This window comes from Haliotis asinina, chromosome 4, assembly GCF_037392515.1.
Source record: "Haliotis asinina isolate JCU_RB_2024 chromosome 4, JCU_Hal_asi_v2, whole genome shotgun sequence".
NCBI classification, from domain to species: Eukaryota; Metazoa; Mollusca; class Gastropoda; order Lepetellida; family Haliotidae; genus Haliotis; species Haliotis asinina.
This window is the reverse complement of record NC_090283.1, coordinates 66717303-66742466: the sequence shown is the minus strand read 5'-3', so window position 1 is coordinate 66742466 and position 25164 is coordinate 66717303. Positions and strand designations below refer to the sequence as shown.

The 25164-nt window shown below is 40.9% G+C and overlaps 1 protein-coding gene across 1 annotated transcript in view; it reads left to right on the top strand.

Moving 5' to 3' along the window:
- Positions 1 to 11752, top strand: part of LOC137281113 (uncharacterized) — a 43060-nt gene extending 31308 nt beyond the window's left edge. The window contains exon 3 of the mRNA XM_067812244.1: positions 11674 to 11752. Within this exon, the coding sequence (XP_067668345.1) occupies positions 11674 to 11752 (79 nt within the window). The remainder of the gene's footprint in view (positions 1 to 11673) is intronic.
- The last annotated feature ends 13412 nt before the right edge of the window (positions 11753 to 25164 follow it).

Sequence of the window (25164 nt, the reverse complement as noted above, 5' to 3'; positions counted from 1 at the left end):
AGAAGCAAACGCCATATTAACTGCTCTTAAATATATTCAAAGGCACCCTAAACATAAACAGTATATAATCTATTCAGACTCTCTTTCTTGCCTTCAGGCTATTAAAAATATTTCTTGTAAACATCCACTTTTAATTGAAATTATTGAATTGTACAATAATCTTCCTACTGGCCGGTGCGGCATTGTTCTTTGTTGGTTACCTAGTCACGTAGGCATGTCTGGTAACACAATAGCCGATCTTGCTGCTAAATCAGCACTAACCAAATATGTGACACCACTTCTTATTCCATACTCAGATTATAAAGCTGCAATACAATCTTATATCCGTGATCTGATGCAGAAGAAGTGGGACACCCAAGTGGGTATAAATAAATTACATGAAATAAAACCTTACATCGGTTATACTTACTTGGGTTGTCAGTCCAGATTTGGCCATACGAGGTATACTCACGAGTATTTATTAAAAGGTGAAGATCCTCCGTTTTGTATCCCTTGTGATGAAAGAATCACAGTCAAGCATGTCCTGGAAAAATATTCCATCACAAGGGATAAACATTTTAATTCAAGAACTTTGAAGGATCTTTTTAATTCTGTTAGCTCTCATTTAATTATTGCATTTTAAAAAGAATTAGATTTGCTAAATGAATTGTAAATAGATAAATATGTTATGCTTGGAAGTTTGAATTAGTAACTTAGAGTGTTAGTGGCTGTATCCTCGAGGGGGGTTAAAGCACTGTAAAATCATTGTCCTCCTGAGAGGGTACGTAAGTCCCAAAACATTTGAAGTCAAATTTGATCTACCATTTTGTCTTAGCCGTAGAATATGTGTCATTTTAATTTGTGGCTAATCTTGCTTACAATCACCAGCAGCTGAGGGGATGATGTAAATCCAGCTAGGGACCATGCAGGTAGCAGAAGTACTGTAAGTCCCCATGGCCCCTAGTATGGTGATCTACCTTCAGTTGTTGGTGATCTATATAGCCTGTTTTTATATTGTATTGTCTGAATAGGAATATTAGTTTTAACTTTTCACGCTAGTTTTATTTCTTATTGTGATATTCTAGATGTTTTGCTGTCCGTCGTCGACAGGTTTCTATCATATACATAGATTCCATTTTTAAGAATGCTCTCGTCACGATATGGCTGCAATACCGCCGATGTGACGGTAAATTTTAACTCACTCACTCACTCAGTTACAATGAATTGTTGCCAATACTCAATCGATGCAGACTGTCTATGGTCAGTATCAGCAGGGTCAGTATCAAGTGGACGTTTTGGGTTTTTTTGTTGGGTTTTCATAAGCCATGGTTAGTTTAATTTGGTTCATCATCCGAGCTCCCCACCCACCACGGAGTATCACAGGGACAATGCTAAAGTAAGCGGGCCTCCAGCTTGCAGCACCAAGGATACTCGGATGACATACTCCAGAAGAAGAATTAAAACATTGATAATTCTACCAGATTTGCCCATGAGCCACCGTCTTCTGGGCATACGACTCTAGGCAAAAACATGAATTAGTAAAATTTGAAATTCACAGAATATCCAAAAATCGGCCAAGACCTAATAATATACACACTACTATTCTCAAAATTTTGTGCCACATTACAGACAGTAATGCTCAGGGCTTGGCGTGACCAGGCGATTGGTTGAACTGCGCCCATTCAACCTCCCGTCTTGGCGAAGTCAGGGCCGAAGTGGTGTGTTGAGCAATAGGAACACTGGTCCTGCTCCCATTGCCCTCAACCACCAGGATCCCCTCCTCCACCGACACAGGGCCGCAACCCACGGCAAACGGGTTGGTGGACCAAATATCCCCCAGGGTCCACTACGGGGGCGTTGGCGAGCTCTTAGCATTACCCAGCACCCACCACGAGGAGGTGGTTCCCCACGGGTGCCCAGTTAGGATGTGATTTTAAGACAAAGGCTGAAAACGACCACTTCAGTACATAAAACTGTTGATTTTATAAAATGTCACAAGTTCGCGTGCCCATGGATTACCGATTCATTACTTCCGGTTTCGTCTGTCAACACCTGACTCAGGTACGTTCCACTGTTTTTACAGCTAGCTAATTTTGATAATAGGAGCCTGTTAAGTGGGGACTGCCCCAATGAAGCCGACACACGAAACCCGACACACTATTGGCCTGACACTGATTAATTGTCAAGTATTTGAACTCAGTGTCAAAGTATGCCAACTATAAATGCTTTTCATGCTAAACTTTACGCACTGCCTCAGTTTATTGTATAATTCACGTATATTCTGGATATTGAGAAATATCATCATATAAGTACCGGACTGACAATTGTTTTAATGACTTATATTCTGAGCAATGTTCTTATGCAGTGTCAACTCACCTTTTATTCCTGTATATAGATATCACTGTTTTATGATTTCTTTTCAGATAAAGAAAGCGTCTGATCCTCAATTTGACAAAGCAGACAAATGAAACCTGGACTTGCCTCATTCATCCCAATCTAGAGAAACCAGACTAAGTGTGCCTCGCGCACATAGCTGGACAAAGGCCATTTATAGCCATTCGTCCTTTCACCATTAGCATGTTTAGTACTATTATTGTAAAGTTGGTGCATGGTAGTTGGAATATGATGCATCATTACATCATGAATAAACAAGAATGTGAAGGAACAAAGTGTATCGTTTGTTCTTGTATCATCAGTTTGAAGCCACATTTAATATTGTGATATCCACTGAATGATGCGTCAACAATTTACTTGCGTCTTATTCATCTAAGCAATGATATGAATCTGCTATTCCTTCCCCAGGCACATTCAAAATGAATTATAGCACCTGGTGAAAGCTAAGTTTCTGTCAGGAATGGAAACTAACACATGACCATAGCTTTGCGTCAGTTTCCATCACCAGAGCTTTGAGTGTCCATTATGGATTCTATTTGGAAACTGAATTCCCTGAATGGATACCAAGTGGATGTCAGGATGGCAAACAATTACACATTTTATGTTACTGAGTTCAAAACAGCGCAGTGGAAATCAACATGAAACTGCCTTTATGTTGGTTTCCATTTAGTGAGATCTGAGAATTGCAAATTCCAGATATGGAAACCAATAAGAAACCCCCGAACTTAGTTTTCCATTTACAGAAATACCAAAATCACAGATTAGAAAATGGAATCTAGTTGGAAACTCAGTTAGTGAGTTTCAGGGAATGGACACCAACTGGAATCCGCAATTACCCACATTACGGATGGTTTCCAGGTTTCTGGAAACCAAGTCATTTTTTTAGTGCGCATGGGGGCTCATCAACAGAGGTGACGAGGTTCAAATGGAATAAGTTACGAAAAGCGTATAAACCAAATCACCAATCATTTACCTAAATTCCTCAGCTTATCAACAAATAAACCGGCGGAAATATATTGATTTGGAGTAGGCTGTGATGAAGTTATTACAGAGACATACATCAACGTCTGAAGTCGTGATTTTGACATTTGGGTGTTACTGTGTAGCTGGAATGCCATCAACGCCATATTATATATTAATCCATCCAATAATTTATCATGTGCTTTGAATATTCTAGGAAACTGTCCAAGAAAGTGTTATTGTCGAAGATAACCCAAAGTTCACATTTTTATACATATTTATAAATGTCAGTAAATATATTTATAGTATAACAAAGTCAAAAGTATACCAGTCACGAAACCCACCAAGAGGAAGTCGAATGTTCATCTACACCTATCAACAATATGAGATACGTCGTAGTTTGCCACTGGTCGGTTGAAAAGTCCTCAATTGACTACCACAAAGCCTTTTGAAAGCTTAACATAGGATTTCAATGTTGGAAACATGATCAGACAACCTCGAGCTGTTAGCAAAGGCAAAGATCTTTTGACATTCATTGACATATTGTAAACCCTGTCAACGAAGGACAGTAAAACTAAGTAGAATATCACAGAGTAGAAGGTAAAACTAGCGAAGAGACCTAAAGCAATGTATCTATAGAGGTTGCCAACAACTGAAGGTAGATCACCATACTAGGGACCATTTGGACTTACAGTACATTTGCTTCCTGCATGGACCCTAGTTGGATTTACATCATTCCTCCAGCTGTTAGCAATTTAGACAAATCTAGCCATAAAGTAAAAACACACTTATTCTACGATTAAAAACGTGGAAAACTTAAATTAACTTCAAATGTTTTTGGACTTAAGTACCCTCTTAGGAGGACAATTATTTTATGGTACTTCAAACCCCTTTGAAGGTACAGCCACTTACGATTTGAGCTACTAATTTAATCTTCCAATTTTAAAGTATTTATCTATTTACAGTTCAGTTAACAAATCTAAACCCTTTAAAATTGCAAGAATAAAACGAAGGCTAATATTGCTAAAAAGATCTTTCATAGATTGTGAATTAAAATACTGATCCCTTGTGATGGAATACTCAATACAGTCCAGCAAGATATGCTTGACTGTGATTCTTTCATCACAAGGCATGCGGAATTGAGGATCCTCACCTTTCAAAAGGTATTCGTGAGTATATCTCGTATGGCCAATACGACATCGCCGAAAAATGACCTCAAATCTGGACTGACAACCCAAGTGAGTATAGCCAATATAAGGTTTTATTGCATGTAATTTATTTACACCCACTTGGGTGTCCCACTTCTTCTGCATCAGGCACCCGTGGCGAGCCACCTCCTCGTGGTGGGTGCTGGGTAACGCCAAGAGCTCGCCAACACCCCCCTAGTGGACCCGGGGGAATATTTGGTCCACCAACCCGTTTGCCGTGGGTTGCGGCCCTGTGTCGGTGGAGGAAGGGATCCTGGTGGTTGAGGGCAAGGGAGCAGGACCAGTGTTCCTAATGCCCAATACACCACTTTGGCCATGACTTCACCTAGACGGGTGGTTGAATGGGCCCGGTTCAACCAATCGGCTGGTCATGCCAAGCCCTGTGCATAGATAATATGTAATTGCACAAAATTGCATTTGGAATTGTTTAAACTTTAGTCTTGGCACCCTTTGTTCATAATATTATTTGACTTGAATTTTGTTTACATGAATTCTGCCCAGAGTCTTATGCCCAGAAAGCGGTGGCTCATGGGCCAATCTGGTGGAAGAATTAATCTTTTGGTTTTTCTGCTGGAGTATATCATCAGAGTATCCTTGGTGCTGCAAGTTGGAGACCCGCTTGTGTTTAGCATTGTCCTTTGTGATACTCCGTGGTGGGTGGGGAGCTCGGATGATGAACCATATATACTACCTATGGAATACCAAACCCCCCAAAAACGCAATAAACGTCAACTTGACAACGATGATGACGACCAACGACCTTCCAACTCAATCGACTATTGGCCACGATATTTAGTTCTTGAAACTGTAGACAAGACGCCACTGAAACTTAACCCTTTGCCATTTCCAAGGGTATACATGGCATTGCAGGTGAGGTTAAAAACGTTAGACGCTTGCGTTCAGGCTCTCTGTTGGTTGAATGCAGCAGAAAACAGCAAGCAAGAACCTCATGTCAACGGAAGTATTTGTTGGAATTCCCGTCTCTATCACTGCCCACAGGACTCTGAATACCAGTAAAGGCATAATCAGAGACAGAGATGGATTGTTTGCTGATATGTCAGAGTTAGATATTGCTTCTGAGATGAAATATCAGGGAGTGATTTGTGTTAAAAGATTCACGATCCGCAGAAACAATGAAACGGTCCAAACAAATACTTATCTGTTCTCCTTCTCATCGCCAAAGTCTGTTAAAGCAGGTTACTGTAATATTTCTGTTGACGTGTACATCCCAAATGTTTTAGATGTCAAAGGTATGGGCACGGTGTTAACACATATACCAAGCCCATAACATGCGCCCACTGTAGTGAGAATACTCATGTCACAGAAGACTGTAAGAGTGACCATAAAAAGTGTACAAATTGTTCGGGAAATCATTCGTCTTTCGCCAAAGAGTGTCCAGTCTGCAAAAAAACAAATGGAAATCAATAAAATTAAATTCACCCAGAACATCAGCTATTCTGACGCCAAAAAACTTGTGGAATCTGCAGCACATACTGAATCATTTGCATCAGTTGTCAGAACCCCTGAATATACCTCAAAAGTAACTACCTCGTCGATACATTGCCAGACAGATTTGACGTGGGTTAAAACAAATAATGCTCAGTTTGTTGCACCCGAACAGTCTACGCAAACCTTGACATCTTCTGTCAACACTCAGGTGGCATTTAAAGCCGGGTCACAGTCCTGTAGTCAGACTTCATCTGTATCTGGAGAACAATCATTGTCTCAGTCAACTCACAAATCACGATCAAAAACAAGCTCTAAGAATATTGTTCAAAGTAAAACTGACTCAAGAACAGAATCTTCAAAAAAGAGTGGCAGACCTCAGAAGGGTTCAGAAAATATTGTAAAATTATTCCATAAATACGGATCGCTTGAGGCCATGGAAGTGTCAGAAAACTTCCATCCCAGGGCACATAGCTTGTCGCCCTGGAAAAAGGTGAGGGGTAGATCCCCCATTAACCCACCAAAAAGACAGTTTATTCCATAAATATTATACAGTGGAACTGCAGAGGATTGAGGACTAATTTACATGAATTACAGTTATTAGTCCAAGATTTTACACCTTCAGCGTTATGTCTCCAAGAGACATATTTAAAGCAGGGGGATACATTTTACCTTCGTCATTTTAATTCATATCATTGTTTTTCACCTCTGGGTGATAGGGCCACTGGTGGATCATCCATTCTAGTCAGACAAAACGTTATTCAAAGCCCTGTTCCACTTATTACTAATATGCAGGCTGTTGCAGTGAGAATTACTTTACATGTAGCGTTTACATTATGTTCTCTTTATACTTCACCGTCTTCGGCGTTTGCCAAAACTGATCTTCAATCTCTATATGATCAGCTCCCGAAACCCTGTATTATAATGGGAGATGTAAATGGGCACAACCCACTCTGAGGTAGTATAACTACAAACACTACAGGTAAATTGTTGGAGGACTTTTGTTCTGATAATGATTTATGTATTTATAATGATGGTTCCAACACATATTTACACCCTGGTACAGGGACCTATTCTGCTCTTGACTTGTCATTGACAAATTCAGAACTACTAAATGAATTTGAATGGTCAGTCCACGATGACCTCTGTGGAAGTGACCATTTTCCTACTGTATTAAAAGCTGTAACTCCATCCGATGTTCCTCCATCGTCAAGACGAAATTTTAAAAAGGCTAACTGGGCTTTATATGAAACACTGTGTGCTGAAAAACTTAAACCTGAACGTTTTATTGACGTTCCTGATGCTATTAAATGCTTTTCTGATCAACTGAATTTCATAGCTGATGACTGTATACCAAAGTCCTCAGTAGTTCCACACATAAGGAAACCATGGTTCAACGATGAGTGCAAACAAGCTAGGAAGGCAAGGAAAAAAGCAGAACATTATTTCCGTCGCCATCCTATGGTGCATAATGTAAATAAATTTAAAATTTTAAATGCTAAAGCACGGCGTACTTTTAAACAGAACAAACGCCAATCTTGGCAAAATTATGTATCTAAAATAAATTCTCGGACACCCATGTCCAAGGTATGGAACATGGTCCAGAAAATCAAAGGTAAAGGTACTAAATCTACTGTCCATCATCTTAAACATGGAGATCAATTACTGACTGATAAATCAGATATTGCGAATAAACTAGGTGAAACCCTTGCTAAACACTCTTCCTCTTCAAATTATGTACCAAAATTCCAGCAATATAAAAAACAAGAAGAAAAGAAAACAATCAATTTCAATTCTGCCACTTTGTTGTTTTGGAGCATCAGACTTTGACTTCCGTTGACCTTTTCCAGCTTGCTGACTATCAGCTGTCGACTGAGACTTTGAGTGTGACTGAGATGATGATTTGTTATCAGAAGAAGACTTTGAAGTATTGGGAAGTGATTCCTCGGTCTGTGATGATATAGCAGGGTACAAAAGCTGTGGAGAATCGCAATTTACCCAAGTCAAAGTAGTTTGGCATCCTGTGGTTGATGTTGTTTTAGAACTAGATCCCGATGATGTTTTTGTTATTGTAGCATAACTCTTTACCAGTTTTTTGGCTTCCGAAAAAGAGATATTTTGTGTAAATTTTATTTTATTGATCTCCATTTGCTCTTTCCAAATAGGACACTGTTTAGAAAATGAAGAATGATCGCCTGAGCAATTGGTGCATTTTTTATAATCGCTGTCACAATCTTCTGTTGTGTTTGTCTTCTCACCACAGTGAGGACACACAACAGACAATGTGCAAGTATTTACACCGTGTCCATATTTCTGGCATTTAAAACACCTGAGCGGGTTGGGAATGTACGTATCAACTGGAATGTTACAGTAGCCTGCCTTCACTGATTTGGGTGCATTTGGAGATCAAAAAGTAAACAGGTACGTATTCGTTTTGATGGTTTCGTTGTTTCTGCGAGTTGAAAAGCGCTTGACATAGAGCACACCTTGATCCTTCATTTCAGATCCTATATCAAGTTCCGCACACCTTGATCCTTCATTTCAGATCCTATATCAAGTTCCGAGATATCATCCAACAATCGATCACGATCTCTCACAATACCTTTACTTGTATTCAAGGTCTTGTGAGCAGAGACCGTGACCGGAATGCCCACGAAAGATTTCATGTTCATCAGGTTCGTTGCTTGTTGTTTTTTCCCACATTCAACTAGCAGGGCACCCGAACGCAAGCGTCTAATGTTTTTCACCTCCCCTGCAATGCCCTGCATACCCTTGGACACAGCAAAGGGGTTCAGTTTTAACGGTGTCTTGTCAGGTGTCTCAATCACAATGAAACGTGGCCAATATTCAATCGATGCAGATGGTCTCTGGTCAGTATCAACAGGGTCAATATCAAGTGGACGTTTTGTTTTTTTAAGTGGTATTTCGTAGGCCATGGTTAAGGTAATATGGTTCATCATCCGAGCTCCCCACCCACCACGGGCCTCCAGCTTGCAGCACCAAGGATACCCGGATGATATACTCCGGCAGAAGAATTAAAAGATTAATAATTGTACCAGACTGGCCCATGAGCCACCACCTTCTGGCATAGGACTCTAGGCAAATTACAGAACAACATATTTCAAATTCAAAAATGTTTTAGATTATAAAAGCCAAGTCCAAATTTACAACAATTCCAAATGGTATATGTGCATTGATAAATATAATAATACCCCATGCACAGGGCTTGGCATGACCAGCCGATTGGTCGAACCGGGCCCATTCGACCACCCGTCTAGGCGAAATCAGGGCCAAAGTGGTGTATTGAGCAACAGGAACACGGTTGCAAGGTCCTATTGCCCTCAACCACCAGGATCCCTTCCTCCACCGACACAGGGCCGCAACCCACGGCAAACGGGTTGGTGGACCAAATATCCCCCCGGGTCTACTACGGGGGTGTGGGCGAGCTCTTGGCGTTACCCAGCACCCACCACGAGGAGGTGGCTCGCCACGGGGGTGCCGCTGCTGCTGGTATTGAGCTGAACAATATAGGTCCTTCCCGTCTTCGTTCTTCTCACCCATGGCAGTTGGTTAGGCCACAGGTTGACCTAACATTAACTACATTTAAAAAATCAGAAAATAATGAATTACAATATAAACAAGAATATAATCATATATAACATACATATAACAATTACAAATCCTTATTAACAGATGGGTCCAAGGACGGTGGTGCAGTTGCTTGTGCTACTGTCATTGGATCCAGAACAATATCTTCTAGATTACCAGATAATAGTTCTCTTTTTACAGCAGAAGCTAACGCCATATGAACAGCTCTTAAATATATTCAAAGACACCCTAAACGTAAACAGTATATAATCTATTCCGACTCTCTTTTTTGTCTTCAGGCTATTAAAAATATTTCTTGTAAACATCCGCTTTTAATTGAAATTATTGAATTGTATATAATGCTGGCCAATACGACATCGTCTTCTGTTGGTTACCCAGCCATGTAGGCATTTCAGGGAACACAATGGCCGATCTTGCTGCTAAGGCAACACTTAACAAATCTGTGACACCGCTTCTTATTCCCTACAGTGATTACAAAGCCACCATTAGATGTTATATCCGTGATCTGATGCAAAAGAAGTGGGACACCCAAGTGGGTATAAATAAATTACATGAGATAAAACCTTACATTGGTTATACCTACTTGGGTTGTCAGTCGAGATTTGAAGAGGTCATACTACGACGACGATTGGCCACACTAGATATACTCATTCATACCTGTTGAAAGGTGAGGATCGTCCATTTTGTATCCCTTGTGATGAGAGAATCACGGTCAAGCATATTCTGCACGACTGTGTTGAATTCTCCATCACAAGGGATAAGTATTTCACAGTTAAAACAATGAAGGATCTGTTTACCAACGTTAATTCTCATTTTATTATAGGTGTATTAAAGGAAATTGATTTTTTGGTTGAATTTTGAATAGTATGTTTCTGTAAATAGATGTATTTTAATGATTGGTAGTTTGAATAAGTAACTTGAAATTGTTGGTGGCTGTACCCTCAAAGGGGGTTGAAGTATTGAAGTATTGAAGTATTGAAGTATCCTCCTGAGAGGGTACGTAAGTCCACAAACATTCATAGTAGATTTAAGTGTACCAAGTTTTTAATCGTAGTATTCATGTGTTTTTTTTAATTTTGGCTAACCTTTCGTACAATCGCCAGCAGCTGAGGGGATGATGTAAATCCAACTAGGGTCCATGTAGGTAGCAAAGTCCCAATGGTCCCTAGTGTGGTGATCTACCTTCAGTTGTTGGCGATCTATAGTCTGTTTTTATTATGTATTGTCTAAATAGTGCTATTTGTTTTAACTTTCTATACTAGTTTTAATTAAAATTGTGATATGCTAGTTGTTTTACTGTCCTTCGTTGACAGATTTTTCCATATGCATATATTTAGTTTAAATGTTCTCGTCACGATATGGCCGAGATATTGCCGATGTGACGTAGAATATTAACTCACTCACTCACTCTTCTGCATCAGATCACGGATATACTATCTAGTTGCAGCTTTATAATCAGAGTATAAAGAAATGGAGTCACAGATTTGTTTAGTGCTGCCTTAGCAGCAAGATCGGCCATTGTGTTGCCAGAAATGCCTACATGGCTTGGTAGCCAACGAAAGACTATGTCGTATTGGCCAGTAGCAAGATAATTATACAGTTCAATAATTTCTATTAAAAGGGCATCTTTACATGATAATTTTTTAATAGCCTGAAGACAATAAAGAGAGTCTGAATAGATGATGCACTGTTTATATTTAGGGTGTCTTTGAATATATTTGAGAGCCGTTAATATCGCGTTAGCTTCAGCTGTGAATATAGACCTGCTATCCGGTAATCTATTGTTGGATCTATTGTTCTGGATCCAATGACAGTGGCACAAGATACTGCGCCACCGTTCTTGGACCCGTCTGTGAATAAGGATTTGTAATTGTTATATTTGTTTTTTTAACTGATGATATTGTTGTTTATATTATATAGTAAGTCATTTGTTTCTGATTTGTTAAGTGATGTTAATGTTAGGTCAAATTGTAGCCTAACGAATTGCCAAGGAGGAGAAGAAAGAAGACGGGAAGGCGATATACGTTTCAGCTGAATGCCCCTAGAAGAAATAAATGGTTTAATTCTGTGCCCTCAGGCGGAAGAAGAGAAGAATTGCCAAGGAGGAGAAGAAAGAAGACGGGAAGGCGATATACGTTTCAGCTGAATGCCCCTAGAAGAAATAAATGGTTTAATTCTGTGCCCTCAGGCGGAAGAAGAGAAGACTTTTTTTGTGATACAAATCCTGATAAAGCGGATTGAACACACAATTATATCCAGGATTAGATTTATTAGAATTTAATTTAGTAATGCATTATAAAGACAATATTATACGACGTTGAGTAAGAGATGGTTCATCGGCCTCAACGCAGAGACTTTCAATGGGTGAAGTTCTGAAAGACCCAAGACAAAGTCTTAAGCCTTGTTGGTGGACAGAATCAAGAAGTTTAAGGTTGCTTTCGCAGGCTCCACCATATACGATGGAGCCATAGTCGAGTTTCGAATGGACCAGTGATCGATATAGGTGTAAGAGGGTAGTTTGATCCCCTCCCCACTTTGAGTTGGAAACAACTGTCAACAAATCTAGTGCCTTCAGGCATTTAGCTTTAAGGGATTTAATGTGCGGTGAGAAAGTTAGATGAGAATCGAAAATTACACCCAAGAACTTGGCCTCCTTGACAACTCTGATGGGAGAGCCATTTAAAGATAGTTGAGGGTCCTTGTGCGGCTTATATTTTCTACAAAAGTGTATACAATTTGTTTTGAAATTTAAGGCCGTTTTCAGACACCATTTATGTATTTTATTCAAACAAAACTGTAGTTTTAGTATGCATATTTTTGCCACGACAAGAAATGTTAGAATCATCCATAAAAGGTGATCTGTCAATGGAATCGTTTAAAACCTTGGATAAACTGTTTTAAAACTAAATAATCTGACAGACAAAATGCCGCCTTGTGGGACACCCTGATCCTGATTATTATGATCAGACAGGGTTGAACCTACTCTTACTTGAAATTGCCTGTCGTTTAAAAACTCTGATATAAAAAGAAGCAGACGACCTCTTAAAAAGTTGGCTATGAATTGAGGCAAACGACTTCGCAAACCGAAATCATGTAAATGCTTTAAAATACCATGCTTCCAGGTCGTATCATAAGCTTTTTCGCGATCAAGGAAAATCAATACTGACATGTTGTTTATTGACCATGGCATTTTTACACGAAGGATTCTAAACATATTAAATGATCAACGGTACTTCGATTTTTTCTGAAACCACATTGAATATTTGTGATCAGGTTATGACTTTCAAAATACCAAGTTAGTCTATTATTCACCATACGTTCCATGGTTTTACAGGCCCATTCAAGGTTTGCGAGCTAGCACAAGTGTGACTTAGAGCCTGATCGATTCGGATTCAGATGTTTCGCAAGATATCAACCAGGACTCGGATATACCAACAAACATCTACAGAAGAACAAAGCACTTTGTGCAGTGTCTCGCTGCAAACCAGATCGTCTTCAATCAGTGTGCCTACCTCTTGAGCAATGTTTGTGTGGAGAGAATTCTGTTTCTCTTCTCTCATCGCCTGTGTTTCTTAAAACAATAAAGCGAATTGTGTACTACTACAGCTGCCCTGTTGCATTTAAATGTGACGTATTCTAAAAACTGAAACAATTGAATCATACCATTTTTTTTCTTCAAATAAATATGTAATAAATATAATTGATAATACAGCTAAGCGGGAACTCTCATTATCATTGTCATATACCCTGTACAGAAGCCTCTCGGAAAACTACATTATCCAGGATCCACAAGGTTTCCTCAAGACCATAAACTTATTTATTGTAGCTATAAATGTTTCAGTGAACTGAAACTAAGTGGAAACTCCCAACTATAGTTTCAGCTGAGGGAAACATGATGGAAACCAAGACTTGTTACTTTCAGTTGTGGAAACTATGGGGAAACTCTCATTGCGCATTTCCTGAAGCGGAAAGCCAGCAGAAACCTACATTACCCAGTATCCATCAGGTTTCCGCAAAAACGGAAACGAAGTTATTTTTGCTGTGAAAGGGAGGAACATAAAATAAACATAAACGTCCTTATTTAATCGGTAAGCATCTGCATAAAGTATTGAATGTGTGCGTTTCTCCAAAACTAAAACTTATCTTTTCAGATTGAGATTTCAGTTTTGAATATTCATTGTTCTAATCAGTTGGTCTATTGATTCAAATCACAGCAATATACATCCTCATTAAGAAACCCTATTCAGAACTGCATGTGTTCATGTTTAATATCATGTTAATACAAACTGCACGGTAAAATAGCAAGGCTTCTCGAATGTTGAGGCTGCGTGTACAACGCCAGCAAGGTACCATGTTCACTGTCCTAGTAGTGTGTTTGTTTCATCCTTGCCTATCGAACCGACCAACGTCTGCAACCTGGAAGATTAAATCGTCCGGCCCTGACAAAGACGAATTTGTATATGAAGTAGGCAGTGACAAATGGCAGTGCGAGTCGGATGGCTTTTCTACATCATGTGTTCTTGGTCTTGACAAATTTGGAAATGGTAGGTCAATAGATCATACATCAAGAGACGATCCATCAGGACAAAGCACCTCGGACATACTACAAACGTGTTTATGCAACTTTCCAGGACAGACTCACAACAGCCTCGGTATCCTCTTTACAATTTCAGAAGATGACATAATGTATTATCTCAACCAGGACACAAACACATTTACAAAAATGTACCAATTACCAGCAAACAAGATTTTTTTAATAGATTCTGAGTCGTGTTCGCTATTTACGTCTGTGTCTGGCTCAGATAAAGAAAATGAATACAAAATAAATCAACACTGTCTAAGTAGTGGACAATATACAAAAACACTTCTCCGAGACCCTAATGAACCAATGTATTTTATACATTATGACAAAACAAGTAAACATCTTTATTACGATCATAAAGGACAAGTGCAAGCTTTCAGCATTACCGAATTTGAGACGTCTGTGATTGCTTCAAACTTGATTTTTGATAACTGCAGAGGATATACGGAATCAAATGTCATGATATGCATGGCAGATAATTTTTTGACTGATGGTTCCGAGGGTGTTACGATTAGTGTTGCAGACTACAGTAAATCAGAACCCTTGTCTCGCATGAAGAAGTTCACATTAACATTTGATATTAACACTGAGCATTTTAGTTTTTTGACGGATACGGTAATATTCTGGAGCAGCGATTCAGTAGATTTTATAGCCTATAACATCACATCGGATAAACAACGTCCTCTGAATATCTGCTACAATCAACAGAGTGAGGAATCTGGATGTGAACACTTTGTTGGAGTGTGCGGTTCACAGTTATATTTTGAGTGTTATGACGATGGTCAGGTTTTTCGTTTCTACGACAGGCACCTTCACCACTTGCACGACGTACACCTTCCCTTTGAAACAGATGTAATACCGGGCTATTAATGACAATAATGTCCTGATGCCGTTATGCTCTCTAAGTGCCTGATACGTTTGATAACCTCTGTGTTATACACGTCGCTGTGCCATCAAGAATCAGATCGGTGTTTCTCGCTCTCCTGTCCTGGGGGTGAGGGTTGTCGCTCTCCTGTCCTGGACATGACAAGTACTTTTCGGCTCTGGATTATATGGAAATGCTATAACATAAAAATGCATCCATATAACTATTTCGTCTCAACATACATGATAACATTGGTGTTCGCACTAAAATGTTTCTCCTGAGAGTCGCCCTACGACTTTGATGCATGCTATCTCATCCCAGCTGCCTAGATGGATGTACATATTTGCATTGTCTTTTCCAGGTACAGATATTTCTTTGTACAGCCGTCACATGTAACAAAAAGCAATGATCGCATATATAGGATATGGGTGACACGCAACAGACACCAGAATGGAGATCACGTCATAGAAAAGAATTAACGAACTATTGGTGTCCTCGTCTTTAAAACACTGGTACGGTGAAAACAACAACACTCTGTTTCCAGTAATATACCTGAGTGGTCAGTCGCGATCACTAGCAAACAGTAAATAGGTACCGACTGAGAGGCACTAAGTACTATTTGTAGGGTCGATACAAGATGTATGCTATGTTACAGAAACGGCACCTCTTTGGTGCAAGTACATGTGAAGGATATTAAGTTGAAGGTGCTTTCTTTCTCTTATCTGTCTCTAACTATCGCGTTCACAAGAATCTGTGTTTTTGTTCTTCGACATTCTCTAAACGTTAGTGAGTGAAGATACAGCGTACAACTTCAATTACAACAACTTGTTCGATTATAGGATATCATCTGGTGTAGATTCTACAACCAAAAGAAAAGTGACTACAACCAAGTGATGAAAACTTTTATCTTGAAGACGTATATGTTAATCTATATTGCTGTTACAAAGAGAAAACTTTGACTACTGGAAATAGTCCACTTTCAGCGACTAAAGAAAGACAACTGATGAGGCCGCAGGTCGTCTGACCTAAGACTGACACCGTTTCAGAAAAACAGAAACTAATGAACTACTATGTAAAGAAGGATTTGATAAATAAAAACAAAATATCATGCATACAAGTCCTTACTTATAGATGTATTTATGGATGGTGGTGCTGTAGTTTGTGCCACTGTTAGTGGATCCAGAGCAATATCTTCTAGAATGTAAGCTCTATCTTCACCACAGAAGCAAATGCTATATTGACAGCATGAACATATATTGAAACTGCCATTACTATAGAGAATATGTGTTTTTTATTCTCTCTTATGTGCCTTCCGGTGATAAAAATTCTTTCTTCCAAAGGCACCCGTGGCGAGCCACCTCCTCGTGGTGGGTGCGGGGTAACGCCAAGAGCTCGCCGACAAGCCCGTTGTGGACCCGGAGGGGATATTTGGTCCACCAACCCGTTTGCCGTGGGTTGCGGCCCTGTGTCGGTGGAGGACGGGAGTCTGGGGGTTGAGGGCACTGGGGGCCTGTAATCGTGTTCCCTTTGCTCAACATACCCCTTCGAACCTTACCTAGATGGGTGGTTGAATGGGCCCGGTTCAACCAATCGGCTGGTCATGCCAAGCCCTGTGTATGGACTATATATATGTCAATGCACAAATTTTATTTGGAATTGTTTGATTTTCGGACTTGGTCTTATTATTACGGTGACATTATTTTTATTTTGCAATATGAAAATATGTACTTGTATTTTGCCAAGAGTCTTATGCCCAGAAGGCGGTGGCTCATGGGCCAATCTGGTGGATTAGTTATTCTTAATTCTTCCGCTAGAGTATATCATCTGAGTATCCTTGGTGCTGCAAGTCAGAGACCCACTTGCGTTTAGCACTGTCCTTGTGATACTCCGTGGTGGGTGGGGAGCTCAGATGATGAAATCTAACTAACAAAACATGGCTTACGAAACCCCTCAAAAAAAAGAGCAAACGTCAACTTGATTCTGATCCTGTTGAAACTGACCACAGACTGCCCAACTCAATTGATTACTGGCCACGTTTTCTTGTTGTTGAGACTATTGACAAGACTACTTTAAAGTTGAATCCTTTTGCCGTAGCTAAAGGTATACAAGGCATCGCTGGTGAAGTTACATTAGGCGATTACGTTCCGGTGCCCTTCTGGTTGAGTGTGCAAAAAGACAGCAAGCCACTAATCTTATGAGCACAAAATCTTTTGTCGGCATTCCAGTTACGATCTCGGCTCACAAAACACTTAACACGAGCAAAGGAATTGTCAGGGACCGTGAACGTTTGTTTGCTGACATGTCAGAACTTGACATCGCCTCAGAGATGAAGGAGCAAGGTGTCATTTTTGTCAAACGTTTTACAACCCGTAGAAATGATGCTACTGTCAACACAAACACATATTTGTTTTCTTTATCTTTTCCAAATGTTCCGAAATCAATGAAAGCATGATACTGTAACATCAACGTTGAATTGTACATTCCAAACCCTCTTCAAATGCCAAAAGTTCGGCCATGGGGTTAATAACTGCACATTGTCTGTTGTTTGTGCTCACTGTGGTGAAAAGACACATACAACAGAAGATTTGTGACAGTAACGTTAAGAAATGTACAAACTGCACTGGTGCCCATTCATCCTTTTCTAAAGACTGTCCTGTCTGGAAGTTTCACATGGACATCAACAAACTAAAATTCACCCGAAACATTAGTTTTGCAGATGCCAAAAAAACCAGTCCAAAGTTCTGAACCTAAAGAAAGCCATGCTTCTATAACTAAAACACCGTCGGAAGCAAGTATAACAAAATCAACCACAAGCTGTCAAACTGACTTGACGTGGATTACATCAGAAGTTCCTCTGATTATTTCACCTACAATATCTACCCAAACGCCAGAGTAACATTCGTGTCAAATCAAATCAGTAGCATCCTCTGATCATGAGGCATCTTCTCAGTCAACTCCAAAATCTTCGGAAACCGTTAAAACTAAACCTAAAAGGCCAGATCCTTTGAAAAACTAAGTGGCAGAGCCCCGAAAGGGTCACAATTGTTTAATAAATATGGGTCACGTGAAGACATGGACGTTTCCGAAAACGTCCATTCTAGGGCACATAGCTTGTCGCCCTAAAACGTGTGCGGGGTAGATTCCCAATAAATCCACCTAAAAGATAGTTTATTCCAATAATATTGTACAGTGGAACTGCAGAGGATTGAGGACTAATTTACCTGAATAACAGCTATTAGTCCAAGAATTTACACCTTCAGCGTTATGTCTCCAAGAGACATATTTGAAACAATCAGATACATTTGAGCTTCGTCATTTTAATGGGTATTTACACCTTCAGCGTTATGTCTCCAAGATACATATTTGAAACAATCAGATACATTTGAGCTTCGTCATTTTAATGCATATCATTGTTTTTCACCTCTGGGTGATAGAGCCACTGGCGGGTCATCCATTCTAGTCAGACAAAACGTTATTCAAAGCCCTGTTTCACTTAATACTAATATGCAGGTTGTTGCAGTGAGAATTACTTTACATGAAGCATTTACGCTATGCTCTCTTTATATTTCACAGTCTTTGACGTTTGCCTGATCTTCAAGCTCTATATGACCAACTCCCGAAGGCCTATATCAGGGGGCAAGAGACGTAGGGTGCCGTCACTTAACGGCCACATGGGCACTTACCGTGCTCGGCCCAATCTTACGTTGAAAAATCGACGTAAAGCTGGTTTCTAGGGCTATCTGGTGATGTCATCAGAAATGACCTGTCGTCGACAGGTTCGACGTCGGGACGCGATGTAACTCGATTTATGGCAGTCTTACACGCTGCGCTTACTTGTCATGTTTCGTACATCGACCCCAGGGTTTTGATGTTACTCTGGATCAAAAGCCCTGTGTTTTGGCTTCCACGTCATGTGCGACACATGCGGCTGCAGTCATGTTTTCCCAACCTTAAAGCCACCCAAAGCTAAGCCCCGTGCGTGTAACGGGAGCCAAAACAGCTCAGATTTGATATCACAAGGGTTTGATCTATGCATCTTGCGTTCACTAATTGTCTCCCCTCGGGAGAAAGAGACATACTGCACACATATCATACATAAATATTTGGCCACGTGCATGGAACACCTGGGGTTAACACGGGGTCGACAAGGGGCGCCTGGTTGGGCGTCCACACCCATTTTGCCATCTGTTATAGACATGTAATTTTACCAAAAAAAAGCCTTACTCGGAGAGCTCGAACGTTACTCGAACGTTGAATATTGACATCCTATTCACATGTTTCACATCGACGTGAAGCTGGTCCCCAGGGCTATCTGGTTTTATCATCAGGAGGGACACGTCTTTACCGGGTTCGACGCCGGGGCGCTTTAAAGCCCGATTTATCCCGATTTACGGCAGTTTTTCACGCTCTAGGTACTTGTCGTGTTTCGTACATCGACCCCAGGGCTTTGGCTTTGACATGAATCGGAAGCCATGTGTCTCGACTTTCGCGTCATGTGCGACACGTGTGGCTGCCGTCATGTTTTCCCGCCCTTAAAGCCACCCAAAGCCAAAGCCTGTGCGTGCGGCGGGATGCAAAACAGCTTATTTGATATCACAAGGAGTGGATGGGTGGATGAGTGAGTGAGTGAGTGATTAAACATACCTACACATACATTAACGAATAGAAAGCCAGAACTGTCCATTAGCTTTTGGTGTCAGGTGTACGCCATCCTTGGCTAGCAGCGCAGGTCCCATCCTCATGTGCTGGCTGTGTTCCCAAAGGGTGGCATCCAGACGGCGTCGCAACATCTTCCGACACGTCGTTCTCTCCCACTTGAAAGAACACAATGCCCTGAAAAGCTGCATCAAGGGCATCCACCTCCGCTTTCATCCGAGCGACGGTCGCCCCTCAAATCCCACGCACGGTAGTGAGGATGCCATGTGGAGGGGACAGACTTGAACAAGTCGCCGCACGAAACTGTGATCCAGGATGGCAAAGTGCAGTGGCTTTGAAACAGGAGCTCTAAAACGTGCGCAGACCATGACTTGAATGAAGTAGTTCTTCAAGAACGAATTCTGACAATGAGCTGTGTCAAATAATATCAGCACAAGTGCCGTGATGCTCGTTTCTGACTGCTAAGTATATATAGCCTGGGTCATTGATAAGTGTTTGTACTAAGCTCTGCATTGAACTCACAGGACCAATCGTTCATGGATTAAGACCTGTTGTTAGCTTAAGCCTGACACGACTCACTCATCTCGTTGAGTTATGGGATAAAACAACGAATCAATGATTAGTGCTTTCAGTCGTAATTGCCGTCACTTTGGTTGGCTTCCATGTCTCACTCAGAAACTCACGGATTAGGCATTACTATCAAAACATCAGAGCCAAGCTTGTGTGTCCCACCCCAACAAGTGCTTCTGCAAACATGACACCAATCACAGCACAATTCCAGACAATGTAGTGATGTGATGTGATTGTGTTTGTGTTGTGTGAGGGTGACGTTTAGTAACACTGAGAATCACAAAGGCAGTGTCTTCGCTTTCTCTCTAGCTGGAATTAAAGACAATACCAAGGCTTCATCCTTCCATACAAAATCAAACTATCGACAAACACTTAAACCCGGTGTTACGGATCACACCAGCTGGAATTGAAGATAATACCAAGGCTACATTTCCATACAACGTCAAACAACTTCCATACACCATCAAACCATCGGCAAACATGGAAACCCGGTATTAAGGATCACACCAGCTGGAATTAAAGACAATACCAAGGCTACATTTCCATACAACATCAAACTATCGGCAAACATGGAAACCCGGTATTAAGGATCACACCAGCTGGAATTGAAGACAATTTTTACGGGCCAGTTTTGTAGGCATTGTAAATATGTCACCTTCACCTGGTAACATATTGTGAATGCCTCGGCCGACCGACTGACTTTGTAGACCTTGATGCAAGTATAGCATTTCACTTGTGTCAAGGGTTACATCACCTACCCATTTGCACCTACTTTGTTTATTTCGCGCTTTTACTTTTTATTAGTGGTGTTAGGTGTTTTTTGTTTTGAGTTGGTAATGTTTGAGTTTCGTAGTTACCGTCTCTCTGTTGGTATATTTTTCACGTTAATTTAATGTTTTTTGTTTGGGGTTAGTGTTTTTAGGCGGCGTTACTTTTGTACTGTTAGTTTGGCATTTATCTCCAGTTTTACGTTCTGTCATTGTCAGTGTTTATTATTCAGTTATACGCACCGCGGTATTCATGGTTTTAGCTTTAAATTTATGTCATTTAGGTTTGGGTTAGCGGTTTAGTTTTAACATTCTCGGTATTGGTGCTTTTAGCTTTAAGGTTATGTCACTTTGGTTAATTCGGAAAGGGTTAGTGATTTAGTGTAGAGAGAAGGACGTAGACTTCCCGTTTTAATTTTATGTTATTTTGATTGGAGGTTAATGGTTTGGATTAGAGGGGAACGGTGTTAGCTTGTCCTTTTAATTTAGCATGCACCATGATAACCATAGCTCACGAATTCAATACCCATACAGTTGCCGTATATAATTGACAGATACCTCAAATATGTTAACACAAATGTATCATACAAATCATGAAACCTGGAAGGATACAAATTTCATTCCAAAGTCTGATTGCTGTGAAGGCACACTTGAGTCGACGGAAGGAAGGAGGTAGTGGTTCTTCAAGTACTTTTGGCAGTTGAGCTGCTACACGTGATGAACAACACATACTACACTTTACATCAACATGCATAACAAAAGGTCACAAAACGTCAATGTCCGTCTAGCATGTCATGCCGTCGCATCTACCCATCAAGTAGATGCCTCACGTAAATAGCTGTAGACACACAGCAATTTCCCATATGCCACACCTCAGGGAATCGCAAAGATTTGACACGGCAAATCATGAACCACCACCAAATCACCTTGGAGCCTCCTGTCAAGACTCGAAAGGGGTTTGCCTGCGCCTGCTACCCTTTCACCATCATCGCCTATCCTCTCGGGGTCGCCCCCTCAACCTCTGTGCAACACCAGTGTTTTGCCTGCTTCGTGGCTGAGACATCGCCTGCTTCTAGGTGAAATCACCGGCGTATGCACTTGCTCACGGGCGAATCAAGACTCGAACCGGTTTGCCTGCGCCAGCTACCCTTTCACCATCATCGCCTCTCCAGCATTTCGTTCTGCTTCTCGCCATTGAGCCCCCTGTCAAGACTCGATAGGTTTCAGTTCTGATACACCATGGCCGCATATAGATCGAGCGTCTTCGCTAGAACGAATGATGAATAGTATGAGCAACGCCGTGAGCCGTTACGTCAACCAAGTGCTTGATCATGGTGGAGGTCGGAATCATCCCGCTATGCACAACCTTGGGACTTCCATCTTTCCAGCCTCCGTGGGCAGACGTAGAGGGCAGCGTCGCAATTTCCGCATCGCCGTTCCCGTCCCGTCTACGTTCGTGTCCGGGGAACGTAGGCATTTTCCGAGCAGTGGCCATGCTGGCTCGGGTTCCCCTTGTGTAGAAAACTACGTGAATACGTTGGATAGATAAACCTTCACCTGACGATAGTACACATTTTAAAAAGTTTAGATTTACTTTATTTGAAAAGATAGAGCAACGACTTAAGTACAGCAAAAAACGACTATTTTTTTCGAACAAATTGTGCAATATACTTTACAATTTTCAGAATAGATGAAATCCGTTTACACCATTGCTGTCACCACCAGAAGAGCTTTCTAATGATACCAAAAATGTATGATACAGACTAGAGTGCTGCAGTCAGAAGCAAAAAAAGACGTAATAAGGCAACACGAGAGCAAATGCGCCATTGAAAGGCCGCAGACGCAAAAAGCGGGGGTATATACGGACGTGTGTAGCGTCTCCAAAAAGCAGTGTATATGTACATGTGACACGTCGTTAGAAGCAGATTTGAAAGGAATTCATATGCATTATGGACATTTAGGATCGCAAAAACGATATAAAAATTATCAACGAACTTAACTTCCGATTACCGATCCGTTGAAATGGATACAGCATGCGGCATTGCATACGGACAGTTATACACAACATTGCAGATGTGCATGTTATGCAACGCTAGAAACCCCATGGGAAGACCTTTCAAATGAATCATAGATATTAGAAATCCAAAGAGGGATAACGAAATTAGGACGAAAGTCCACTTCCGCTAACGACGCCGTTGCGACGGAACTAACATGCGGCATTACATACGGACAGCTATGTACAACATTGCAGATGTGCATGTTATGCATCGCTAGAAACCCCATGGAAAGACCTTTCAAATGAATCATAGATATTAGAAATCCAAAGAGGGACAACGAAATTAGAACGAAAGTCTACTTCTGGTACCGGCGCCGTTCCGATGGAACTGACATGCGGCATTGCATACGGACATGCCTAGCATCTTTGCTCAACGTCGCACATGCACATGCACTACACCGCCAGAAGCGAATTGAAATGCTCTTTCTAATGAATATAAGATATTGAAAGTCGCATCAGACATGTAAACATGATTAACCAAGAAATAATTCACTGATGTGTTGGCGACGCACAGGACACGCGGCATGACACGCAGATGTATGCAGTTTGACATGCCAGTGCACATGGGCATGTTGTACATCGTCTTGAAGCCCATTTCCATGGGCTACCATATGCACAATAGTTAAGGATCCTCGAAAGGAAAGAGAAATTATAAGCAGGTATTGGCGAGGTCGACATAAGTCGGCGGCGGAAGTCAAGCTGCATAGAAAAGCGGCACTATATGCAGACGTTTGCAGCTATGCACAACATTGCAGATGTGCATGTTATGCATCGCCAGAAACCCCAGGGAAAGACCTTTCAAATGAATCATAGATATTAGAAATCAAAAGAGGGATAACGAAATTAGGACGAAAGTCTACTTCCGGTACCGGCGCCGTCGCGACGGAATTAACATGCGGCATTACATACGGACATGCCTAGCATCTTTGCTCAACGTCGCACATGCACATGTACTACACCGCCAGAAGCGAATTGAAATGCTCTTTCTAATGAATGTAAGATATTGAAAGTCGCATCAGACATGTACACATGATTAACCAAGAAATAATTCACTGATGGTGTTGGCGACGCACAGGACATGCTGCATGATACGCAGTCGTATGCAGCTTGACATGTCCGTGGACTTCGTGTTTTGCATTTGAAAGCAGAGAGTTGATATAGAAATATATATATGAAAAAGATATACTATTTTAGATATATAAAGAATTGTATGTTTGAACCAAATATATCATGAAATATGCTTTTGCGGAACCACCAGAACGAAACATCGTTTTAAATGCATTGCATTTGCAATGACTTATATAGCGCAGAGCGGATATAGAAAAATATAGCTGAAAAAGACATAACACATTAGATACATAAAGAATTGTATAACTGAACCAAATATATTATGAAATAGGGAACCACCCCAACGAAACTTTTAAGAGCTATTTGTGTTAACCAGAACTCACCACGTGGAGATTGCTCTTTCAAGAGTGCCATTTTTCTTCTCCTGCACCATTCCCACAACAGCAAGTTCGAACAGCGAACCCCTTTACTACTGCTGTATAAACCTAATGGGTCGAAACTGACATTAGGTTATGGAATTACAGGCTATAACCTACTACTTCTATCCTACGGTTTTGGCTTTATCTACATTCCTGTCTACCTTCACCCTTCCCCCTACTTTCCATGATCTACTTGTTTCTCACCTTTCTTGCACACTCACTAGCAGCCTGTAAGGGAGTCTTCTTAGCGTAGTATCTATTGACAGTCTTTTGGCCATGTGCAAGATAGTCACTGGCCATCTTGCGTTTTGCAGCATCATTGGGATGATGCCTTGCCACTTCAGTCTCCAAAGCTTTCCGAACATCCGTGGCCGTAAATGTCCTCCTTTCGTTTTCCAAGTTGGGTTTAAGGAAACCTCTTGTCCTCTGATAGCGGGCCAACTCGAGACACATGTTTCCCACTTCAGTGCCTTTTTGAAATCTGCCAACATCATACACGACGCCACTGAAGGTCTTTGGGCATGTCCAAGTTGAATTATCCCACAAGACAAGTACCGCATCACCAGGCGCTGATCGTCCTCAGAT